Source organism: Leucoraja erinacea, chromosome 1, assembly GCF_028641065.1.
Source record: "Leucoraja erinacea ecotype New England chromosome 1, Leri_hhj_1, whole genome shotgun sequence".
In the NCBI taxonomy this organism is placed as follows: Eukaryota; Metazoa; Chordata; class Chondrichthyes; order Rajiformes; family Rajidae; genus Leucoraja; species Leucoraja erinaceus.
The window spans coordinates 135,292,889-135,318,670 of record NC_073377.1 but is presented as its reverse complement, the minus strand read 5'-3'; the positions used below and the strand labels follow the sequence as shown (position 1 = coordinate 135,318,670).

The following is a 25,782-nucleotide window of genomic DNA, read 5'->3' as shown; positions in this document are numbered from 1 at the left end:
CAAGTTTGCGGATGACACTAAGCTGGGGGGCAGTGTTAGCTGTGAGGAGGATGCTAGGAGACTGCAAGGTGACTTGGATAGGCTGGGTGAGTGGGCAAATGTTTGGCAGATGCAGTATAATGTGGATAAATGTGAGGTTATCCATTTTGGTGGCAAAAACGGGAAAGCAGACTATTATCTAAATGGTGGCCGATTGGGAAAGGGGGAGATGCAGCGAGACCTGGGTGTCATGGTACACCAGTCATTGAAGGTAGGCATGCAGGTACAGCAGGCAGTAAAGAAAGCAAATGGTATGTTAGCTTTCATTGCAAAAGGATTTGAGTATAGGAGCAGTGAGGTTCTACTGCAGTTGTACAGGGTCTTGGTGAGACCACACCTGGAGTATTGTGTACAGTTTTGGTCTCCAAATCTGAGGAAGGACATTATTGCCATAGAGGGAGTGCAGAGAAGGTTCACCAGACTGATTCCTGGGATGTCAGGACTGTCTTATGAAGAAAGACTGGATAGACTTGGTTTATACTCTCTAAAATTTAGGAGATTGAGAGGGGATCTTACAGAAACTTACAAAATTCTTAAGCGGTTGGACAGGCTAGATGCAGGAAGATTGTTCCCGATGTTGGGGAAGTCCAGGACAAGGGGTCACAGCTTAAGGATAAGGGGGAAATCCTTTAAAACCGAGATGAGAAGAACTTTATTCACACAGAGAGTGGTGAATCTCTGGAACTCTCTGCCACAGAGGGTAGTTGAGGCCAGTTCATTGGCTATATTTAAGAGGGAGTTGGATGTGGCCCTTGTGGCTAAGGGGATCAGGGGGTATGGAGAGAAGGCAGGTACGGGATACTGAGTTGGATGATCAGCCATGATCATATTGAATGGCAGTGCAGGCTCGAAGGGCCGAATGGCCTACTCCTTCACCTAATTTCTATGTTTCTATGTTTTGCCAAACTGGGATGAACAATTTTTGTTGTTCATCCATGCAGTCTTTAAATGTCTTCCATTGCATATCCACCGTCAACCCTTTTAGAATTAATTACCAGTCAATCTTGGCCAATTTACGTCTCATACCCTCAAAGTTACCTTTCTTTAAGTTCAGAACCATTGTTTCTGAATTAACAATGTCACTCTCCATCCTAATGAAGAACTCAACCATATTATGGTCACTCTTGCCCAAGGGGGCACGCACAACAAGATTGCTAACTAACCCTTCCTCATTACTCAATACCCAGTCTAAAATAGCCTGCTCTCTCGTTGGTTCCTCTACATGTTGATTTAGATAACTATCCCGCACACATTCCAAGAAATCCTCTTCCTCAGCACCCCTGCTCCTTGATCCCGTACCCTGGGAAAAAGACTGTGCATTTACCCCATCTATTCCACTCATGATTTTGTACTCCTAGGAGATCTTCCCTCATCCTCCTGCACTCTAAGGAATAAAGTCCTAGCCTGCCCACCTCTCCCTAGAGTTCTGGCAACATCCTCGTAAATCTTTACTGCACCCTTTGCAGCTTAAAAAGTGGACGTAGTGTAGTTGAACGTGGTGGTCACACAGTGCAGCTTCCTCGACCTTCTTCATGATTATAGTAAATTAATTGCTTTATAGTATTCCTGCCAAAACTGTTTCCTGTTTTGTTTTCTTTATATTGCCATTATGTTAATTGTTCTCAGGTAAACAGACGTTAAAGATATTCGATGGTAATGACACAGTGAAACGCAATCAATTTAGATTAATTACCGTTCCACGCATTTCAAAAATAGAAGAAGCAGTGGTAAGTGAATTCAAAGATCAATTTAAATATCCTTACAATAAGACGGTGTAACCTCCTGCCTTGTGTCTTCTGTAACTAAGAAAAGGGCGGCATGGTGGTACAGCGGTAGAATTGCTGCCTTACATCGCTTACAACGCCATAGACCCAGGTTCAAACTCGACTATAGGTGCTGTCTGAACGGCATTTGTACATTCTCCCCGTGACCACCTGGGTTTTCTCCGAGAACTTCAGTTTCCTCCCACATTCCAAAGACGTACAGGTTTGTAGGTTAATTGGCTTTGTATAAATGTAAATTGTCCCTAGTGTGTGTTGTATAGTGTTGGTGTGCGGGGATCGCTGGTCGGTGTGGACTCAGTGGGCCGACGGGCCAGTTTCCACGTTGTAACTTTAAGCTAAACTAAACTATGCGTGGAGACCAATTGCTTTCCGTTGAACTGCATGGAAATTTTCCATTAAAACCTCCGCTATCACATTGGTTGTCACCTCTGAAAGATCCAGATAGTGAAAGCAGGTTGTTGTGGTGTTATTTGGAAAGAGCCATGAATCTAGTCCCCTCCTTTCCTTTCGCCATGCTCATTCAATTCTGTGTCTCCAAACATTGTTTTTTAAAAGTGAAGCACAAAGAGTTAGATTTCACAATGCTTTGGTAGAAAGGGCCCATGGTATCCAATGGAGTGACTTATGCCTGTTTTGGATCAGTTTTCACGTCTAGGGGTCCCTGTGGCAGCGAGACAGCCGGAGGGTAGTGTTTACTGATGCGTTGTATTGGAATCTCCTCTCCAGGAAGCTGCGCTGAGAATATTCTACATTCCAGGCAACCCCCAGGACTACGAACTCCAGGTTTTAAGCCAGGACGCGCTGCTCGGTGAAGATGTCAACAGGAATGGGGAGAGTGTGGAGAGCAGGAAGCTGCCAGTGTTCCGGGACACTATTCCTGAGGCCTGGGTTCTGCGAGCAAAGCCAAAGCAATCTGAAGTCGTCAGAATATATCCCGAATGGTTAAAGTAAGGACTGGTGTCAGTCAGTGTGAAATTAGAATGATGTTAATGACATTACTATTCCTGAGTAAATGGCTGTGATGCAGCGGGTTAAGCAGTAATCTTTCACACCTGCGACCACAACTGTATTCAGCTCATACCAAGTTAGAACTCAACAGAGGAGCACAAAGGGGTTAATTAAGAGGGGGGACAATAGAGCATGAAATATGAGCTTGTGGGGAATATAAAAACTGACTGGAAAAGCTTATTTAGATACATGAAGAGGAAAAGATTAGTGAAGACAAATTTAGGTCCCTTACAGTCAGAAACAGGTGAATTTATAATGGGAAACAAGGAAATCGCAGACCAGTTAAACGAGTACTTTGGTTCTGTCTTCACCAAGGAAGACACAAACAAGCTCCCAGAAATACGAGGGGACCTAGGATCTAGTGGGAGGGAGGAACTGAAGGGAATCCACATTAGGTGTTTGGTAAACTGTTGGGACTGAAGGCAGATAAATCCACAGGTCCTGATGGTCTGCATCCCAGATTACTCAAGGAGATGGCCCAAGAAATCATGGATGCATTGGTGATCATTCTCCGATGTTCTATAGACTCTGGATCAGTTTCTGTGTACTGGAGGGTAGCCAATGTAACCCCACTTTTTAAGAAAGGAAGAAGAGAGAAAACGGGGAATTATTGACCAGTTAACCTGTTTTGAGGATGTAACAAGTATAATGGATAAGGGCGAGCCAGTGGATGTGGTGTATCTGGACTTTCAAAAGGCCTTTGACAAGGTCCCACACAAGAGATTAGTGTGCAAAATTAGAGCACATGGTATTGGGGGTCGGGTATTGACATGGAGAGAGAACTGGTTGGCAGACAGGAAGCAACGATTGGGAATTAACGGGTCCTTTTCAGAATGGCAGGCAGTGACTAGAGGGGTGCCGCATGTCTCAGTGCTGGGTCCCGTTATTAACAATATATATTAACGATTTAGACAAAGGAATTAAATATAATATCCTTGTTCATCAATCACTGGTTTTCAAGGGAAATTGGACATCTTGTTCGGAAGGAGATCCACAATAATTATAGGCAGCATGGAGTAAATGAGGTGCTTGAGGAGTATAAGGAATGTAAAAAGAATCTTAAGAAAGAAATTAGAAAAGCTAAAAGAAGACATGAGATTGCTTTGGCAAGTAAGGTGAAAGTAAATCCAAAGGGTTTCTACAGCTATATTAATAGTAAAAGGATAACGGGGGATAAAATTGGTCCATTGGAGAGACAGAGTGGACAGCTATCTGCAGAGCCAAAAAAGATGGGGGAGATATTGAACAATTTATTTTCTTTGGTATTCACCAAGGAGAAGGATATTGAATTATGTGAGGTAAGGGAAACTAGTAGAGTAGCTATGGATACTATGAGTTTCAAAGTAAAAGAAGTACTGACACTTTTGAAAAATATAAAAGTGGATAAGTCTCCAGGTCCTGACAGGATATTCCCTAGGACATTGAGGGAAGTTAGTGTAGAAATAGCCGGGGCTATGACAGAAATATTTCAAATGTCATTTAGAAACAGGAATAGTCCCCGAGGATTGGCGTACTGCGCATGTTGTTCCATTGTTTAAAAAGGGTTCTAAGAGTAAACCTAGCAATTATAGGCCTGTTAGTTTGACTTCAGTGGTGGGCAAATTAATGGAAAAGATACTTCGAGATAATATATATAAGCATCTGGATAAACATGGTCTGATTAGGAACAGTCAGCATGGATTTGTGCCTGGAAGGTCATGTTTGACTAATCTTCTTGAATTTTTTGAAGAGGTTACTAGGGAAATTGACGAGGGTAAAGCAGTGGATGTTGTCTATATGGACTTTAGTAAGGCCTTTGACAAGGTTCCTCATGGGAGGTTGGTTAAGAAGGTTCAACTGTTGGGTATAAATGCAGGAGTAGCAAGATGGATTCAACAGTGGCTGAATGGGAGAAGCCAGAGGGTAATGGTGGATGGTTGTTTGTCGGGTTGGAGGCAGGTGACTAGTGGGGTGCCTCAGGGATCGGTGTTGGGTCCTTTGTTGTTTGTCATGTACATCAATGATCTGGATGAAGGTGTGGTAAATTGGATTAGTAAGTATGCAGATGATACCAAGATAGGGGGTGTTGTGGATAATGAAGAGGATTTCCAACGTCTACAGAGTGATTTAGGCCATTTGGAAGCATGGGCTGAAAGATGGCAGATGGAGTTTAATGCTGATAAATGTGAGGTGCTACACCTTGGCAGGACAAATCAAAATAGGACGTACATGGTAAATGGTAGGGAATTGAAGAATACAGTTGAACAGAGGGATCTGGGAATAATCATGCATAGTTCCTTGAAGGTGGAATCTCATATAGATAGGGTGGTAAAGAAAGCTTTTGGTATGCTAGCCTTTATAAATCAGAGCATTGAGTATAGAAGCTGGGATGTAATGTTAAAATTGTACAAGGCATTGGTGAGACCAAATCTGGAGTATGGTGTACAATTTTGGTCGCCCAATTATAGGAAGGATGTCAACAAAATAGAGAGAGTACAGAGGAGATTTACTAGAATGTTGCCTGGGTTTCAACAACTAAGTTACAGAGAAAGGTTGAATAAGTTAGGTCTTTATTCTCTGGAGCGCAGAAGGTTAAGAGGGGACTTGATAGAGGTCTTTAAAATGATGAGAGGGATAGACAGAGTTGATGTGGACCAGCTTTTCCCTTTGAGAATAGGGAAGATCCAAACAAGAGGACATGACTTCAGAATTAAGGGACAGACGTTTAGGGGTGAGGGGGAACTTCTTTACTCAGAGAGTGATAGTGGTGTGGAATGAGCTTCCAGTGGAAGTGGTGGAGTTAGGTTTGTTGGTATCATTTAAAAATAAATTGGATAGGCATATGGATGAGAAGGGAATGGAGGGTTATGGTACGAGTGCAGGTAGGTGGGACTAAGGGGAAAAAGTTGTTCGGCACGGACTTGTAGGGCCGAGATGGCCTGTTTCCGTGCTGTAATTGTTATATGGTTATAATATCTCCAGGTTTGCGGATGACTCAAAGCTGGATGGATACTATGAGGCTGCAGGGTGAGTGGGCAGAAACATCGCAGATGCAGTAGAAAGTGGATAAACGTGAGGTTATCCACTTTGGTGGCAAGAACAGGAAGGCAGATTATTATCTGAATGGTGTCAGATTAGGAAAAGGGGAAATACATCGAGACCTAGATGTCCTTGTTCATCAATCACTGAAAGTAAGCATGCAGGTACAGCAGGCAGTGAAGAAAGCTAAGGATTTGAGTATAGGAGCAAGGAGGTCCTACTGCAGTTGTACAGTGCCTTGGTAAGACCACACCTGGCATATTGAGGGCAATTTTGGTCTCCTAATTTGAGGAAGGACATTCTTGCTATTGAGGGAGTGCAGCGTAGGTTCACCAGGATGGCGAGACTGACATATGAAAGAATGGGCTTATATTCACTGGAAAGTAGGATGAGAGGGTATAGAAACATAGAAATTAGGTGCAGGAGTAGGCCATTCGGCCCCGAGCCTGCCGAATGGCCTCATCAATATGATCATGGCTGATCATCCAACTCAGTATCTTAGTATCTTATAGAAACATATACAGTGCATTCAGAAAGTATTCAGACTCCTTCACTTTTTCCACATTGTGTTACGTTACAGCCTTATTTAAAAAATGGATTTTTTAAATCATAAATTTACACACAATTGCCCAGAATGAAGAAGCAAAAACAGGTGTTTAGAAGTTTTTGCAAAGTGATTAAAAAGAAATAACTGAAATATCACATTTGCATAAATTTTCGGATCCTTTGCTATGACACTCAAAATTGAGCTTAGGTTCATTCTATTTCTATTGATTATCCTTGAGATGTTTCTACAACTTGATTGGAGTCCACCAGTGGTAAATTAAATTGATTGGACATGATTTGGAAAGGCACACACCTGTCTATATAAGGTCCCACAGTGAACAGTGTATGTCAGAGCAAAAACCAAGCCATGAAGACGAAGGAATTGTCCGTAGACCGCCGGGACAGGATTGTGTGAGACACAGATCTGGGGAAGGGTATAAACAATTTCTGAAGCATTGCAGGTCCCGAAGAACACAGTGGCCTCCGTCATTCTCAAATGGAAGAACTTTGGAACCAACAGGACTCTTCATAGAGCTGGCCGCCTGGCCAAACTGAGCAATCGCGGGAGAAGGACCTTGGTCAGGGAGGTGACCAAGAACCCGATGGTCACTCTGACAGAGTTCCTCTGTGGAGATGGGAGAGCCTTCTAGAAGGACAACTATATCTGCAGCACTCCACCAATCAGGCCTTTATGGTCGAGTGGCCAGAAGGAAGCCACTCATCAGTAAAAGGCACACAACAACCCGCTTGGAGTAGATAAAGGACTCTCAGACCATGAGAAACCAGATTCTCTGGTCTGATGAAACCAAGATTGAATTCTTTGGCCTGAATGCCAAGTGTCACGTCTGGAGGAAATCAGGCACCGCTCATCACCTGGCCAATACCATACCTACGGTGAAGCATGGTGGTGGCAGCATCATGCTGTGGGGATGTTTTTCAGCGGCAGGAACTTGGAAACTAGTCAGGATCGAGGGAAAGATGAACAGAGCAAAGTACAGAGAGATCTTAAAGGGCCAGTCCCACTTGCCGATTTTTTTGTGACTGCAGGCAAAAGATTATGAACATTTCAAAATCCGGCGACGACAAAAAAAATGTTGCGACACTTGAAAAAACACCGCGCATCAATACGTCATCACGCCGCAAATTTATCGGTGATCTGATACGTCAGTCAATGATGCCGGCAGTTGCCGAAAAAATCGGCAAGTGGGACAGGCCCTTTGATGAAAACCTGCTCCAGCGTTCTGGACCTCAGACTGGGGCAGATGTTCACCTTCTAACAGGACAACGACCCAAAGCACACAGCCAAGACAACGCAGGAGTGGCTTCGTGACACGTCTGTGAATGGCCTTGAGTGGCCCAGCCAGAGCCCAGACTTGAACCCAATCAAACATCTCTGGAGGGACCTGAAAATAGCTGTGCATCTACGCTCCACATCCAACCTGACAAAGCTTGAGAGAATCTGCAGAGAAGAATGGGAGAAGTTACCCAAATACAGGCGTGCCAAGCTTGTAGCTTCATACCCAAGAAGACTTGAGGCTGTAGGGTGCCTCAACAAAGTACTGAGGAACGGGTCTGAATAGTTATGTAAATGTGATATTTCAGTTATTTATTTTTGTTTACTTTGCAAAAATTTCTAAACACCTGTTTTTGTTATTTTGTTATGTATTGTGTGTAGATTGATCATAAAAAAATACTTTAATCCATTTTAGAATAAGGCTGTAACGTAACAAAATGTGGAAAAAGTGAAGGGGTTTGAATATATTCTGAATGCACTGTAAAATTATTATTAGATTGGACAGCCTCACAGAAGGCAGCGGAGGCCAATTCACTGGATGTATTCAAGAGAGAGTTAGATTAGGGCTAACGGAACCAAGGGATATGGGGAGAAAGCAGGAACGGGGTATTGATTTTGGATAATCAGCCATGTTCATATTGAAAGCTAGCATGAAGGGCCGAATGGCCTACTCCTGTACCTATTTTCAATGTTTTTTGTCTGTCGTTGGGATGAGTCAAGGAGCCCTAGTCACACAGCATGGAAACAGGCCCTGGGATAAAGCATTCATTTTATTCATGCCCCTCGTGATTTTGTACACCTCAATAAGATCACCACTCAGCCTTCCACTTCCCAGCCTACCCATTCTCTCCCTATAACGCAAGCCCGCAAGCCCAGGTAACACCCTGGTGAATCTCTTCTGCACCCTTTCCAACTTATTGCTATCCTTCTAAGATAGCCCAATTGGCCCATCCTGCTCTAAATCAGTCTAAATATCATTTCATATTTCAAAATATCTGCAGCAGAATTATCTGCAATTGGGAGATGAACAACAAAATAATTACATTTTTGACTCTAGTCATTTCAGCTTTAATTCTGCCTTTGTTTAGTTTAGTTTAAGAGTTTAGAGATACAGCACAGAAACATGCCTTTCGGCGTACTGAGTCCGCACCAACCAGTGATCCCTTTACATCTGTGGAATTCATTGCCACATAGGGCTGTGGAGGCCGTCAATGGATATTTTTAAGGCAGAGATAGATAAATTCTTAATTAATACGGGTGTCAGGGTTATTGAGAGAAGGCAGGAGAATGGGGTTAAGAGGGAAAGATAGATCAGCCATGATTTAATGGTGGAGTAGACCTGATGGGCCGAATGAAATGATTCTACTCCAATCACTTATGAACTTGATCTGTTTGTGTTTAATTGTGTTTCAGGTTTGGCGTGGCCTACATCTCCATTCCTGTAACAATGGAGACCACAGTGAGAGCAGTCATTCAGGAGGTGCTTCTACAACTTGGGCTGCAGGTCAGATCCACTCGACATCTTTGCTCCATGTAACTGACTGGCATGGATTGCCTCGGGTCCGCTGCTTTTGCTGGTCTATAACATATCATTGTCTTTCTCATGATATAGGGGGGAAGGTTGTTCATGGAGTCCAGGTCAGCCCTCAGAATATTCCCATCAGTCCTTTCACAAATAATATGCACTGCAGTGTGCTGGAGGAACTCAGCAGGTCAGGCAACATATGTGGGGGGAATAGACAGGCAACATTTCGAGTCAAGACCCTACTCCAGACTGATTGAATAGCGAGCAGAAAGCTGGAAAAGAGCGGTGGGGTGGGGCAGAGCCTGGCGAGTGGTAGGTGGATTCAGGTAAGGGCTATGATTGGCACTCACCCACACTTGTCCACACCGGCCAACATGTCCCAGCTACACTAGTCCTACCTGCCTGTGTTTGGCCCGCTAAAACGGCCCTATCCATGTACCTGTCTAAATGCCTCTCAAAGATTGAGATAGTCCCTGATTGAACTGCCACCACCAGCAATCCGTTCTCTGCACCCACCACCCTTTGTGTGAAAAGGTTCCCCCTCAGATTCCCATAAAATGTTTCCCCTTTCACCTTTAACCTATGTCCTATGGATCTTGATTCCCCTACTGCAGAGAATAAGAGAGGGTGGGTTTCTTAAATGTGTATATTTTAATGCTAGGAGCATTGTAAGAAAGGTGGATGAACTTAGAGCCTGGATTGACACCTGGAAGTATGATGTTGTGGCGATCAGTGAAACATGGTTGCAGGAGGGCTGTGATTGGAAACTAAATATTCCAGGATTTCGTTGCTTCAGGTGTGATAGAATTTGAGGGGCAAGAGGTGGAGGTGTTGCATTGCATATCAGGGAAGATATTACAGCAGTGCTTTGGCAGGATAGATTAGAGGGCTCGTCTAGGGAGGCTATTTGGGTGGAACTGAGAAATGGGAAAGGGGTAGCAACACTTATAGGGGTGTATTATAGACCGCCAAATGGGGAGAGAGAATTGGAAGAGCAAATATGTAAGGAGATTGCAGATATTAGTAGTAAGCACAAGGTAGTGATTGTGGGAGATTTCAATTTTCCACACATAGACTGGGAAACACATTCTGTAAATGGGCTGGATGGGTTGGAGTTTGTAAAATGTGTGCAGGATAGCTTTTTGCAGCAATACATAGAAGTTCCTACTAGAGAAGGGGCGGTGCTGGATCTCCTGTTAGGAAATAAGACGGGTCAGGTGGCAGAGGTATGTGTTCGGGACCAGTGATCATAATACCAATTCTGGAGTATGGTGTGCAATTTTGGTCGCCTAATTATAGGAAGGATGTCAACAAAATAGAGAGAGTACAGAGGAGATTTACTAGAATGTTGCCTGGGTTTCAGCAACTAAGTTACAGAGAAAGGTTGAACAAGTTAGGGCTTTGTTCTTTGGAGCGCAGAAGGTTAAGGGGGGACTTGCTAGAGGTTTTTTAAAATTATGAGAGGGATAGACAGAGTTGACGTGGAAAAGCTTTTCCCACTGAGAGTAGGGAAGATTCAAACAAGGGATCATGACTTGAGAATTAAGGGACTGAAGTTTAGGGGTAACATGAGGGGGAACTTCTTTACTCAGAGAGTGGTGGCTGTGTGGAATGAGCTTCCAGTGAAGGTGGTGGAGGCAGGTTCGTTTTTATCATTTAAAAATAAATTGGATAGTTATATGGACGGGAAGGGAATGGAAGGTTATGGTCTGAGCGCAGGTATATGGGACTAGGGGAGAATATGTGTTCGGCACGGACTAGAAGGGTCGAGATGGCCTGTTTCTGTGATGTAATTGTTATATGGTTATATGGTTACCATTAGTTTCAATATAATTATGGAGAGGGTCAGAACTGGACCTAGGGTTGAGATTTTTGATTGGAGAAAGGCTAACTTTGAGGAGATGCGAAAAGATTTAAAAGGAGTAAATTGGGACAGTTTGTTTTATGGGAAAGATGTGTTAAGAGAAATGGAGGACATTTAAAGGTGAAATTTAAGAGTACAGAATCTTTATGTCCCTGTTCGGTTGAAAGGAAATAGTAAAAATTGGAAAGAGCCATGGTTTTCAAGGGAAATTGGACACGGTTCGGAAAAAGAGAGAGATCTACAATAATTATAGGCAGCATGGAGTAAATGAGGTACTTGAGGAGTATAAAGAATGTAAAAAGAATCTTCAGAAAGAGATTAGAAAAGCTAAAAGAACATATGAGGTTGCTTTGGCAAATAAGGTAAAAGTAAATCCAAAGAGTGTCTACAGCTATATTAATAGCAAAAGGATAATGAGGGATAACATTGGTCCATTAGAGAGTCAGAGTGGACAGCTATCTGCAGAGCGAAAAGAGATGGGGGAGATATTGAACAATTTCTTTTCTTAGGTATTCACCAAGGAGAAGGATATTGAATTATGTGAGGTAAGGGAAACAAGTAGAGTAGCTATGGAAACTATGAGATTCAAAGAAGAGGAAGTACTGACACTTTTGAGAAATATAAAAGTGGATAAGTCTCCGGGTCTGGACAGGATATTCCCTAGGACATTGAGGGAAGTTAGTGTAGAAATAGCAGGGGCTATGACAGAAATATTTCAAATGTCATTAGAAAAGGGAATAGTGCCGGAGGATTGGCGTACTGCGCATGTTGTTCCATTGTTTAAAAAGGGGTCTAAGAGTAAACCTAGCAATTATAGACCTGTTAGTTTGACGTCAGTGGTGGGCAAATTAATGGAAAGGATACTTAGAGATAATATATATAAGCATCTGAATAAACAGGGTCTAATTAGGAACAGTCAACATGGATTTGTGCCTGGAAGGTCATGTTTGACTAATCTTCTTGAATTTTATGAAGAGGTTACTTGGGAAATTGATGAGGGTAAAACAGTGGATGTTGTATATATGGACTTCAGTAAGGCCTTTGACAAGGTTCCTCACGGAAGGTTGGTTAAGAAGGTTCAATTGTTGGGTATTAATGGTGGAGTAGCAAGATGGGTTCAACAGTGGCTGAATGGGAGATGCCAGAGAGTAATGGTGGATGGTTGTTTGTCAGGTTGGAGGCCAGTGACTAGTTGGGTGCCACAGGGATCTGTGTTGGGTCCACTGTTGTTTGTCATGTACATCAATGATCTGGATGATGGTGTGGTAAATTGGATTAGTAAGTATGCAGATGATACTAAGATAGGTGGGATTGTGGATAATGAAGTAGATTTTCAATGTCTACAGAGAGATTTATGCCAGTTGGAAGAGTGGGCTGAAAGATGGCAGATGGAGTTTAATGCTGATAAGTGTGAGGTGCTACATCTTGGCAGGACAAATCAAAATAGGACGTACAATGTAAATGGTAGGGAATTGAAGAATGTAGGTGAACAGAGGGATCTGGGAATAACTGTGCACAGTTCCCTGAAAGTGGAATCTCATGTAGATAGGGTGGTAAAGAAAGCTTTTGGTGTGCTGGCCTTTATAAATCAGAGCATTGAGTATAGAAGTTGGGATGTAATGTTAAAATTGTACAAGGCATTGGTGAGGCCATTTCTGGAGTATGGTGTACAATTTTGGTCGCCTAATTATAGGAAGGATGTCAACAAAATAGAGAGAGTACAGAGGAGATTTACTAGAATGTTGCCTGGGTTTCAACAACTAAGTTACAGAGAAAGGTTGAACAAGTTAGGGCTTTATTCTTTGGAGCGCAGAAGGTTAAGGGGGGATTTGATAGAAGTCTTTAAAATGATGAGAGGGATAGACAGAGTTGATGTGGATAAGCTTTTCCCACTGAGAGTAGGGAAGATTCAAACAAGGGGACATGACTTGAGAATTAAGGGACTGAAGTTTAGGGGTAACATGAGGGGGAACTTCTTTACTCAGAGAGTGGTGGCTGTGTGGAATGAGCTTCCAGTGAAGGTGGTGGAGGCAGGTTCGTTTTTATCATTTAAAAATAAATTGGATAGTTATATGGACATGAAAGGAATGGAGGGTTATGGTCTGAGCGCAGGTATATGGGACTAGGGGAGAATACGTGTTCGGCACGGACTAGAAGGGTCGAGATGGCCTGTTTCCGTGCTGTAATTGTTATATGGTTATATATGGTTATATGGTTACTCTGGGCAAGGGATTCCGTGCGTCTACCCGATCAATTCCTCTCATGAGATCATTCCTCATCCTCCTGCTCCAAGGAATAGAGTTCCAGCCTGCACAACCTCTCCCTATAGCTCAGACCCTCGAATTCTGGCAACATCCTTGTAAATCTTCTCTGCAGCCTTTTCAACTTAACATATTTCCTATAACATGGTGTCCAGAACTGAAAACATTACTTTGGTGTAAACCAGCATCTGCAGTTCCTCCCAACTTCTGTTACTCAATGCTCTGGCTGATGAAGGCCCTACTAATTGCATGGCTTGCCCCATCCCCATCTCGTTTTTCTAGCTTTCTCCTCCCTCTCGAGTGAACTGCCAGTGGAGGTAGTTGAGGCAGGTTTAGAGGGATATGGGCCAAACGCAGGGAGGTGGGAAACCTTGGTCAACATGGACAAGTTGGTCTGAATGGCCTGTCTCCGTGCTGTATGACTGCCTTTATGACAGTTAGGTCTTTGAAGTTGTAGAAGTTAATACTAAGTCCAGAAAGCTGTAACGTGCCGTGCCAGAAGGTGCTTTTGTTGGGCCTCACTGTGTTATGGCCCTGTCTCACGGTGCGGGTCCACCCACGAGTGATCCCGACTGAAAGAAAAAATCAAACTCGTGGTTGTCTACGAGATTCCAAGTTTACGTTCACGAGTTCAAACGAGTTCCCACATGTATGTCTAAGTTTGCCATTTACTATTCATTTCTGCGATGTACCAAGTTCCTCTACCGAATTACCAAGTTCCTCTCCCGAGTTACTCTTGAGCCAACAACGACTACCGACGTGTTTTCACTATAAAAAGACCCAGCCTGAAGAACGATCTCGACCCAAAACATCACCTATTTCTTTTCTCCAGAGATGCTGCCTGACCAGCTGAGTTAGTCCATCATTTTGTGTCTATCTTTGGTTTACACTAGTATCTGCAATTCCTTCCTTCAAACTTTTAGAGCAGTTTGTTTCAAAAAACAATCCTTCCAAAATTGCATTCAAAAGTCCATTTGAAGATAGACACAAAATGCTGGGAGTAACTCAGCGGGACATGCAGCATTTCTGGAGAGAAAGAATGGGTGACGTTTCTGGTCGAGTCCCTTCTTCAGACTGAAAAAACATTTCGACCCTTCTCTCCAGAGATGCTGCCGGCTTGGCTGAGTTACTCCAGCTTTTTGTGTCTAGTAAGATTATTTTATTCCCTTAATTTATCTCTCATCAAAACGTTGGTAAACTTCTAACAAAAAGAATAGGTAAATTGAACATTAACGTTATTTTTTCCCCCAACACCAAGGTTCCGTAGACCAGAGGCATGGCGGTGTGTGTCTCTCTACTGTCAGAGCAGCCGTCCCACCGTCGCGACTTAAACTGTATAAAAAGCAGCGGCTCAAAACATTGCTGATTGGGCAGATCTGCCCAGAATCCACCCCTTTCACACAAAACAAAGTTTTCAGAGCCTTACTGTCACCCACGAACCTCTGAATGAAAGACAAAGCTCAGATGTTCAGCAGTGGCATCCCAGAGTTTCCCAGCGCCTGGCCCAAGTTTTAATTTAAACTCGGGTAGAAACATTGAAAATAGGTACAGGAGGAGGCCATTCAGCCCTTCGAGCCAGCACCGCCATTCATTGTGATCATGGCTGATCGTCCCCTATCAATAACCCGTGCCTGCCTTCTCTCCATATCCCTTGACTCCACTAGTTCCTAGATCTATCTAACTGTCTTAAATCCATCCAGTGATTTGGCCTCCACTGCCCTCTGTGGCAGGAATTCCATAAATTCACAACTCTCTGGGTGAAAAAGTTTGTTCTCACCTCAGTCTTAAAATACCTCCCCTTTATTCTAAGTGTGGCCCCTGGTTCTGGACCTGCCCAACATTGGGAACATTTTTTCCTGCATCTAGCTTATCCAGTCCTTTTATAATTTTATGATTCTATAAGATTCCCCCTCATCCTTCTAAACTCCAGTGAATACAAGCCTAGTCTTTCCTCATATGACAGTCCCACCATCCCAGGGATCAATCTCGTGAACCTGCGCTGGACTGCTTCAATCACAAGGAAGCCCAGGTCTCTCTGTACCTTCCCCTTACCTAACCTAATGCCATTGAGATAATAATCTGCCCCCTTGTTTTTTCCACCAAAGTGGATAACCTCACATTGATCTATATTAAAATGAGTTTTTATTACAAACCCGAATACAATTGGCCCTTAATTGTAAATATGAAAATGTTTTCCTATATTGTTCGGTGGACTATCATCCGGTGTAGATACCATAATTGGTACCATAATTACAACTGGTTACATCATTGCATTCCATCATGAACTCTGCAAAGGCTATCGACCGGCGCATGATATTTCATGAATATCCCATAAATCAACAGCAGAGAGCTGACTTTCTTTCAACATGGAAGGAGGCCATTTGGCCCATCAAGGCGATGCCAGCTCTGACAGCAATCCCATCAATCACATTCCCCATTCATTTCCCTGTAATTTATTCTCTCTCACATGCTCGTCAACTGTCCCAGATTCCATTACTCACCGACACACTCGGGTTAATTTACAGCGGCAGATTAACCTACGTTCTTTGGGGATGTGGTAGGAAACCAGAGCGGCCGGGGAAATCCCGCTTGGTCACAGGGAAAAGGTGTAACTCTGACACGGACACCACCGGAGGTCAGGATCGAACCTTTTGATCGCTGGAGCTGTGAGAGAACCATGTGCAACCTTCTGCGCCACCATTCCCAGGCAAATCAACTGCAGGATCCATACCGCATCCAAGCTGCTGAAGCCAGAAAAACAATGAGGACATTTTCCACATGGTTACTGGTGCCACCAGCTCCAGCCACCTTCAGTAATACAATACAACGTTTATTTGTCACATTGCACAAAAAGTGCAAGTGAAATGATACGTCAGCAGCGATACAATGATAAAGGGCACACACAAAAACACAATAAATTTTTAACATAAACATCCACCACAGCATTCATCACTGTGGTGGAAGGCACACAATTTGGCCAGTCCTTCTCCATTTCCCCCGTGGTCGGGACCTCAACCCTCCGCAGCCGTTGCTGCGGGCGTCCAGATGGTAAAAGGACAAGGTACAAGTCCAGGTAAGTCCAGAGTCGGCTCCTCCCCACCGGAGACCGCGGCTTTTAGTTGGTGTAGGCCGCAGGCCGGCGGCCGAAGATTTAAAGTTCCCTCCACGTCGCAGCCGTAAGCACCGCAGTCTGCAGGGCCGGCGGTCGAAGCTCCCCTCCAGGGGTGATGTAAGTCCATACCGGACCCGCGGTAGAAGTTGGCCGCGGGCCGGCGGTGGAAGCTTCTTCTTCCCCCCGGGTCCCCCACGAGGGATCCCGGGCTGTAGACGCCGCGCCAGCTGGAGCTGTGCAGACCGCGGCTTCAGGCTGCCGTCTGCTGCGGGCCAACGGAACGGAGCGCTCCCCTCCAGCGAGCCCCAGCTCCGTGCTGACAGTCCACGCTGCACCCGCCGCCGGAGTCCCGAGCCCCGGGCGCGTCTCCGGGAAAGGCCGCGCCGATCCTCGCTGTTAGGCCACGGGGGAGGCGACCTGGAAAAAGTCGCCTCTCCATGGAGGAGGCGGCCGAAACGGTTTCCCCCTTACCCCCCCACACCACCCCCCACACAAAACACACTAAGAAACACTAAAAACAGACTTTAAGACATACTAAAAAAATAAAAAAAGTTGAAAAGACTAACACGCTGCTGACAGGGCTGCTGCCAGTGCAGCGCCCCCACCGGTAATGCTCTGAAGGCTCTGAAGTAAGGCTCTGAAGCTGCTTTTAGCCACAGAGGGGAAAGTGTGCAGCTCACCCATGTACCCTTCCTCTTCTCCCCCCACCCCATCCTCCAACCCCTTCTTTCCCTCGCAATATTTCTTGATGGCTTCTTTTGGAAGAAATCACTTTGAAAATTATTGTTTACCAACACTGCCGAAGCACTGTTTGATCAATGGGTCTTGTACCTCTGGTAGTTCAACTACTTGTTTCACTACGCAATCTTCACAATTTGCCAGGATGTTGGAATATGTCATTATGTACAGCATGTCAAGGTTTAATAGTAATTTACTAGTTACTTGAGGAAACCAAGTGGAGTGGACCCCGGCAGTAATTTCAGGTGCTGCTTGCAATGGGCTTGCGAACACAAGACAGACCAAACCAGCCGGCTTCACGGGGCCTCTCTGGAACTGTGGTGGGCTAGGGCTGCAGGCTGGGTGATGTGTGAACCTACACACCTTGAAAAGCTAAGAGGCACCTTGTCGCTTGAAAGGAAATGATTCACTATCAGGGCATCAAGTGTACTTCACAAGTGGCTACAGTCTGGGCTCACAACTGAAAGCCTCCTTAAGTTTGGCAGACTGGGTGGAAAGTGATGCCTGAAAATATCCCCTGTATAAACACATAAAATTTGTCCGATATAAATCCTGAGACGGGAAACCTGTCCCGTATATCTGTTTCTCCATAAAGAGTGCATTAATCTAACAAGGATTCATTGCACCGTTTCAATGTGAAAAGTTAAAGTTCTGAAGGGAACTAATTAACTCTCGCAATGCGGCTTTCCACACACTGCATGGTTCATTCTTTTTGCCACTGTTTCTCAGATCCCCGGTGAGTGCTTTTTGCTCTTTCACTGATAAAGTTCCATTAAGATCTGACGAATCTTCAACATTTCAATTCTGGCACTCAGGCCAAACCCACGAGTTACTCACGAGTCGCTACAGTAAACCCACGGGCTACTATCGTATTACATCGAGTTTAAAAGTTTCACATTTTTCCTTCAAGAGTAAATTTGACTCGTGGAAATCTTTCAACATGATGAAAATTTTTCACGAGTTAACAAGTTTCCCGAGTACCTGTCGTTAGCGTTACCAGTCACTAAGTTACATCCACGAGTTCCGACGTTCCCACTACGTTAATTCTACGTGATTACCACGAGTTTGATTTGTTTTTAACTCGGGATCACTCGTGGGTGGACTCGCACCGTGAGACAGGTGTTTTAGTGCAGGAGCCTTAGACAGGTCGGAGGGGTGGAGAATGAAGGTGCAGGGACATGGAAGCCCAGAGTTGCTTCTACAGACTCCGCATCGCTCACCCCACCTCCACCTACAGCAAAGATCACGTTACCAACATCTAAAGCAGTGTGTTAAAAGCACGACGTGCATGAGGTCACCACACGACACTGGGCCTGTACTCGCTGGAGTTTAGAAAAATGAGCGGTGGCGTCATTGAAACTGACTGAAGAGTGAAAGGCTTGGATAGAGTGGATGTGGGGAGTATGTTTCCGCAAGTGGGAAAGTCTCGGAGCAGAGGGCACAGCCTCAGAATTAAAGAACGTTCCTTTAGGAAGGAGATGAGGTGGAATGTCTTTAGTCAGAGGGTGGTGAATCTGTGGAATCATTGCCACAGAAGGCTGTGGAGGCCGTCAATGGATATTTTTAAGACAGAGAGATGGGTTCTTGATTAGTACGGGTGTCGGGGGTTATGGGGGGAAGGTAGGAGAATGGGGTTGAGAGGGAAGGATAGATCAGCCATGATTGAATGGCGGAGTTGACCTGACGGGCCGAATGGTCTAATTCTTCTCCTATCACTTATGACCTTATGAATGTTCATGTCATTTGCCTGTGGTAACATTAGCTGTGTGAAACATTCTGAGCGATAAAGTGACTTTTGCACAAACTTTTTTCAGGATGAAACTATTGACGATTTCCAAGTGGTGGAGGTCTACATGGGCTGTAAACAGGGTAAGAGTTTAACAACAACAACAGACAAGCCGGGAAGGGGTGACATTCCTGTTTGCTGATCCTTTTACCTGTGTGTTCTTTATATTTCTGCCTGTGTGTGTAATTAGTTTTGCCTGTATGTATATTTACATAGCGAATGCGGTGTAGAAACAGACCACTAGCCCAAGCAGTCAATGTCCAAGCATTTACCGAACCCTTGTAACTAAAGTGTTGTACAGACTTTTTGCCCATCTACTCTCACTATATTTGCTTTCATTGCCTTGCCGATCTAAGCGTTTAAGTGCCTCTTAAACATGGTGATGGTATCTGATGCACCAGCTGGAGTTGGATGCATTACAGCAGAGGACGTGGAATTAGGGTGAGGAGGTGTGGAGGGGATGTGAGGAAGTGAATGGGGATATGTGGAACATATGGCCGGAGAGAAGCAAAGACAGACTGCAGGTCAGAAATGTATGGGGAAGAACTTGAAGATTTACAAGGATGTTGCCAGGACTTGAGGGCATGAACCATGAACTACTAGGAGGTTTGGGCAGGCTATGACTTTATTCCTTGGAGCGCAGGAGGCTGAGGGGTCAAGTTATAGAGCTGTATAAGATTATGTGAGAAATAGATAGGGTGAATGCACAGAGTCTTTTACCCAGGGTAGGGGCATCAAGAAGCTGAGGATATAGGTTTAAGGTGAGAGGGGAAAGATATAATAGGAACCTGAGGGGCAACATTTCAACACACATATCCACAGGGATCTGTGCTGGGACCCCTGTTGTTTTGCAGACAACGTCAACAAACTTGGACCGGGACACAGATAGGAAATGTTTAGAGGGATGTTGGCCAAATATGGGCAAATTAGTGTAAATTAGATGGGGCATCTCAGTTGGCGTGGATGAGTTGGGGTAAGGGCCCTGTTTCGCTGTTGCATGACTCTATGATTGATTTGCTACATCAATTACTTCAGTTACATCCTCAAAAAATGTACTTAGTGATGCACAAACCATGATGATAATCTCTCAACAGTACCTGCCTTCCCAAATGCCTTCATACACTTTATTTTCTCCAGAAACTCCCCTATCCCTGGCATTAGACCTGTCAGCCTGTAGTTTCCTGACTTAGACACAAAAAACTGCAGTAACTCAGCGAGACAGGCAGTATCTCTAGAAAGAAGGAATGAGTGACGTTTCTGGTCGAGATCGTGTGAAGACCAGAAATGTCATCTAATCGTTTTCTCCAGGGATGCTGCCTGTCCTGCTGAGTTACTCCAGCACTTTGTGTCCATCTTTGGTGTAAACCAGCATCAGCAGTTCCCCCCTACACATTCCTACCCTTCTTAAATAAACGAACAACATTAACTATCCTCCACCTTGCCTGCGGCTTACAAAGATGCAAAATTTGCCTTCAGGGGCTTCATTAGTTTCAGTACTGGACAGGAACAGGCCCTTTGGCCTGCAATGTCTATGCTGTGCACGATGCCAAGGTTGTATTGAGTACTTTGCTGAAAGTGGTTTTCCAGGGATTTCTACCTTCACGCCAATGGACAATGGCAAAGACACACATTCATGAATCAACTTCCTTTAAAGTGGCCAAAATAATAATCTTACTAAAGCAGTTGTTCTTGTTGTGTTACTAATGGGGCCTGTGGTGAAACCGAGCTCTGCCTTACTGTGCTTGTTTGCCCTTCTCTATTTTAGTGCAGAGAGTGGTGTTGACTCAGTTTGAATATTTGCTTTGCAGACTTCAACATATCAGGAAGGTAAGATATTAATGAATTACACACTCATGCATGTGGTTGATACGTTCTTCCACAGTTCGATAATTCATTCAGGTTTTCTCTAAAACAATATTTCGAGTCATAGAATCATACAGCTCAGAGAAAGACCCAATGTCTTGTATAACTGTATTAGAACATCCCAACTCATGTACTCAATACCCTGAGACCGATGAAGGCAAGCATGAAGGCAAGCACCTCTTCACCATCCTGTGTACCAGTGTTGCCACTTTCATGTACCTGTACTAAAGTGTCTCTGGTCTCTCCGTTCTACCATTTACTCTGCAAGTCCTACTTTGGTTTGTATTACCAAAATGTAACACCTCACATTTGTAGAATCACACAGCATGGAAACAGGCCCCTTGGTCGATCTCATCCATGCAACCAAGATGTCCCATCCAAGCTAGTCCCATTTGCTTGCACATGATCCATATCCTTCCAAATATTTCCTATCAATGTGGTGGTATTATTGATAGCGAAGCTGGTTGTCAGAAATTGCAGCAAGATTTTGATGGCTTGGGCAAGTGGGCTGAGTGATAGAAACATAGAAATTAGGTGCAGGGGTAGGACAATCGGCCCTTCGAGCCTGCACCGCCATTCAATATGATCATGGCTGATCATCCAACTCAGTATCCTGTACCTGCCTTTCTCCATACCCCCTGATCCCTTTAGCCACAAGGGGCACATCTAACTCCCTCTTAAATATAGCCAATGAACTGGCCTCAACTACCTTCTGTGGCAGAGAATTCCAGAGATTCACCACTCTGTATGAAAAATGTTTTTCTCATCTCGGTCCTAAAAGATTTCCCCCTTTTCCGTAAACTGTGACCCCTTGTTCTGGACTTCCCCAACATCGGAAACAATCTTTCTGCATTTAGCCTGTCCAACCCTTTAAGAATTTTGTAAGATTCTATAAGATCCCCCCTCAATCTTCTAAATTCTAGCGAGTACAAGCCAAGTCGATCCAGTCTTTCTTCATATGAAAGTCCTGACAACCCAGGAATCAGTCTGGTGACACTTCTCTGTACTCCCTCTATGGCACGAATGTCTTTCCTCAGATTAGGAGACCAAAACTGTACGCAATACTCCAGGTGTGGTCTCACCAAGCCCCTGTACAACTGCAGTAGAACCTCCCTGCTCCTATACTCAAATCCTTTTGCTATGAATGCTAACATACCATTCACTTTCCTAACTGCCTGCTGCACCTGCATGCCTACTTTCAATGACTGGTGTACCATGACACCCAGGTCTCGTTGCATCTCCCCTTTTCCTAATCGGCCACCATTCAGACAATTATCTACTTTCCTGTTTTTGCCACCAAAGTGGATAACCTCACATTTATCCACATTATACTGCATCGGCCATGCATTTGCCCACTCACCCAGCCTATCCAAGTCACCTTGCAGCCTTCTAGCCTCCTCATAACAGCTAACGCTGCCCCGCAGCTTCGTGTCATCTGCAAGCTTGGAGATGTTGCATTCAATTCCCTCGTCCAAATCATTAATATATATTGTAAATAGCTGGGGTCCCAGCACTGAGCCTTGCGGTACCCCACTAGTCACTGCTTGCCATTGTGAAAAGGACCCATTTACTCCTACTCTTTGCTTCCTGTCTGCCAGCCAGTTCTCTATCCATATCAATACTGAACCCCCAATACCGTGTGCTTTAAGTTTGTATACTAATCTCTTATGTGGGACCTTGTCGAAAGCCTTCTGAAAGTCCAGATATAACACATCCACTGGTCTCCCTTATCCACTCTACTAGTTACATCCTCGAAAAATTCTATAAGATCCGTTAGACATGATTTACCTTTCATAAATCCATGCTGACTTTGCCCAATGATTTCACCACTTTCCAAATGTGCTGCTATCCCATCTTTAATAACTGACTCTAGCAGTTTTCCCACTACCGATATTAGACTAACTGGTCTGTAATTCCCCATTTTCTCTCTCCTTCCCTTTTTAAAAAGTGGGGTCACATTAGCTACCCTCCAATCCTCAGGAACTACTCCCGAATCTAAAGAGTTTTGAAAAATTATCACTAATGCATCCACTATTTCTGGGGCTACTTCCTTAAGTGCTCTGGGATGCAGCCTATCTGATCCTGGGGATTTATCGGCCTTTAATCAATTCAATTTACCTAACACCACTTCCCGGCTAACCTGGATTTCACTCAGTTCCTCCATCTCATTTGATCCCCGGTCCCCTGCTATTTCCGGCAGATTATTTATGTCTTCCTAGTGAAGACAGAACCAAAGTAATGGTTGATGGAATTTAATACAGATAAGTGCGAGATGTTGTATTTTGAGAAGTCTAACCAGGGTGAATGGCCGGACTCCGGGGAGTGTTGTAGAACAGAGGGATCTAGGGGAGCAGGTGCATAGTTCCTTTGACAGTGGCATCACAGGTAGATAGTGTGGTCAAGAAGGCCTTCGGCACGATGCCCTTCATCAGTCAGACTATTTAATATAGAAGTTGGAAGGTTATATTACAGTCGTGTAAGACATTGGTAAGGTCACATGTAGAGTATTGTGTTCAGTTTTGGTCACCCTGTATAGGAAAAATGTTGTTAAGCTTGCAAGGGTGCAGAGAAGATTTCCGTGGATGTTGCCAGGACTCGAGGGTCTGAGCTACAGGGAGAGGTTGAGTAGGCTGGGACTATTTCTTCGAGCACAGGAGGATGAGGGGTGATCTTATAGCGGTGTGTAAGATCACGAGAGGAATAGATAGGTAAATGTCTTTTACCTAGAGTCAGAGAATCAAGAACCAGTGGACCTAGGTTTAAGGTGAAGGGGAGAAGATTAAATAACAACCTGAGGGGTGACTGTGGGTGTATGGAACGAGCTGCCAGAGCAGATAGTTAAGGCAGGTATTTATAAATCAGAGCATTGAGTATAGAAGTTGGGATGTAATGTTAAAATTGTACAAGGCATTGGTGAGGCCAATTCTGGAGTATGGTGTACAATTTTGGTCGCCTAATTATAGGAAGGATGTCAACAAAATAGAGAGAGTACAGAGGAGATTTACTAGAATGTTGCCTGGGTTTCAGCAACTAAGTTACAGAGACAGGTTGAACAAGTTAGGGCTTTATTCTTTGGAGCGCAGAAGGTTAAGGGGGGACTTGATAGAGGTTTTTAAAATGATGAGAGGGATAGACAGAGTTGACGTGGAAAAGCTTTTCCCACTGAGAGTAGGGAAGATTCAAACAAGGGGACATGACTTGAGAATTAAGGGACTGAAGTTTAGGGGTGACATGAGGGGGAACTTCTTTACTCAGAGAGTGGTAGCTGTGTGGAATGAGCTTCCAGTGAAGGTGGTGGAGACAGGTTTGTTTTTATCATTTAAAAATAAATTGGATAGTTATATGGATGGGAAGGGAATGGAGGGTTATGATCTGAGCGCAGGTATATGGGACTAGGGGAGATTATGTGTTCGGCACGGACTAGAAGGGTCGAGATGGCCTGTTTCCGTGCTGTAATTGTTATATGGTTATATGGTATTAACACAATGTTTAAAAAACATTAGGACAGGTCCATGGATAGGATAGGTTTAAAGGGATACGGGACAAACACAGGCAGGTGGGACTAGTGTAGATGGGGTTGTGTTGGTCGACGTGAGCATTGGGCCAAAGGGCCTGTTTCCATGATTCCATGCTTTTAAATTATTATTTACCTGCCTCTACGACCTCGTTTGACAGCTCGTTCCATATAAGGAAGTAGGTCACCTCTCAGGTTCCTGTTAAATCTTGCCCCCCACACCTGAACCTTAAACTTATGTTTAAGGTTATTGCCTTCAATCTTCCCTCCATTGAGAAACTGTACACTGCAAGGGCCAGGAAGCGAGCGGGTAAGATCATTTCTGACCCCTCTCACCCTGGCCACAAACTCTTTGAATCACTTCCCTCTGGAAGGCGACTCCAGACTATCTAAGCTGCCACAGCCAGACATAAAAACAGCTTTTTCCCCACGAATAGTAGCTACTCAATAACCAACAATCTGTAGCCTCCTTTTGCTCTGGTATTTTATTTAATTCACATATTTAATCGATAATGTTTTATTATTAATGTTTAATGTTTTATGTGTCATTCCAAACTGTCACTGTATGTCATGTTGTCACATGCGTGCAGAGCACCAAGGCAAATTCCTTGTATGTGAATGGAATGCAATGGAAAGGAAGGACATTAGTTTGGAGGATGTGGAATCGGTATGGGTAGAGCTGCAAAACACTAAGGGGCAGAAAACGCTGGTGGGTGTTGTGTACAGGCCACCTAACAGTAGTAGTGAAGTTGGAGATGGTATCAAACAGGAAATTAGAAATGCGTGCGACAAAGGCAAAACGGTTATAATGGGTGACTTCAATCTACATATAGATTGGGTGAATCAAATTGGCAGGGGTGCTGAGGAAGAGGATTTCTTGGAATGTATGCGGGATAGTTATCTAAATCAACATGTAGAGGAACCAACGAGAGAGCAGGCTATTTTAGACTGGGTATTCAGTAATGAGGAAGGGTTAGTTAGCAATCTTGTTGTACGTGCCCCCTTGGGCAAGAGTGACCATAATATGGTTGAGTTCTTCATTAGGATGGAGAGTGACATTGTTAATTCAGAAACAATGGTTCTGAACTTAAAGAAAGGTAACTTTGAGGGTATGAGACGTGAATTGGCCAAGATTGACTGGCAATTAATTCTAAAAGGGTTGACGGTGGATATGCAATGGAAGACATTTAAAGACTGCATGGATGAACTACAAAAATTGTTCATCCCAGTTTGGCAAAAGAATAAATCGGGGAAAGTAGTACATCCATGGATAACAAGGGAAATCAGGGATAGTATCAAAGCGAAGGATGATGGGTACAAATTAGCCAGAAAAAGCAGCATACCGGAGGACTGGGAGAAATTCAAAGACCAGCAGAGGAGGACAAAGGGCTTAATTAGGAAAGGAAAAATAGATTATGAAAGAAAACTGG

At 44.1% G+C, this 25,782-nt stretch overlaps 1 protein-coding gene across 2 annotated transcripts in view; it reads left to right on the top strand.

Moving 5' to 3' along the window:
* LOC129702146 (diacylglycerol kinase theta-like) overlaps positions 1–25,782 on the top strand; it is a 131,689-nt gene that overhangs the window by 41,763 nt on the left and 64,144 nt on the right. For both annotated transcript variants that reach the window (XM_055643757.1, XM_055643765.1), the window contains exons 8-12: positions 1,666–1,766; positions 2,550–2,770; positions 9,103–9,193; positions 19,004–19,058; positions 20,741–20,802. In XM_055643757.1, coding sequence (XP_055499732.1) covers positions 1,666–1,766; positions 2,550–2,770; positions 9,103–9,193; positions 19,004–19,058; positions 20,741–20,802 — 530 coding nt within the window. The remainder of the gene's footprint in view (positions 1–1,665; positions 1,767–2,549; positions 2,771–9,102; positions 9,194–19,003; positions 19,059–20,740; positions 20,803–25,782) is intronic.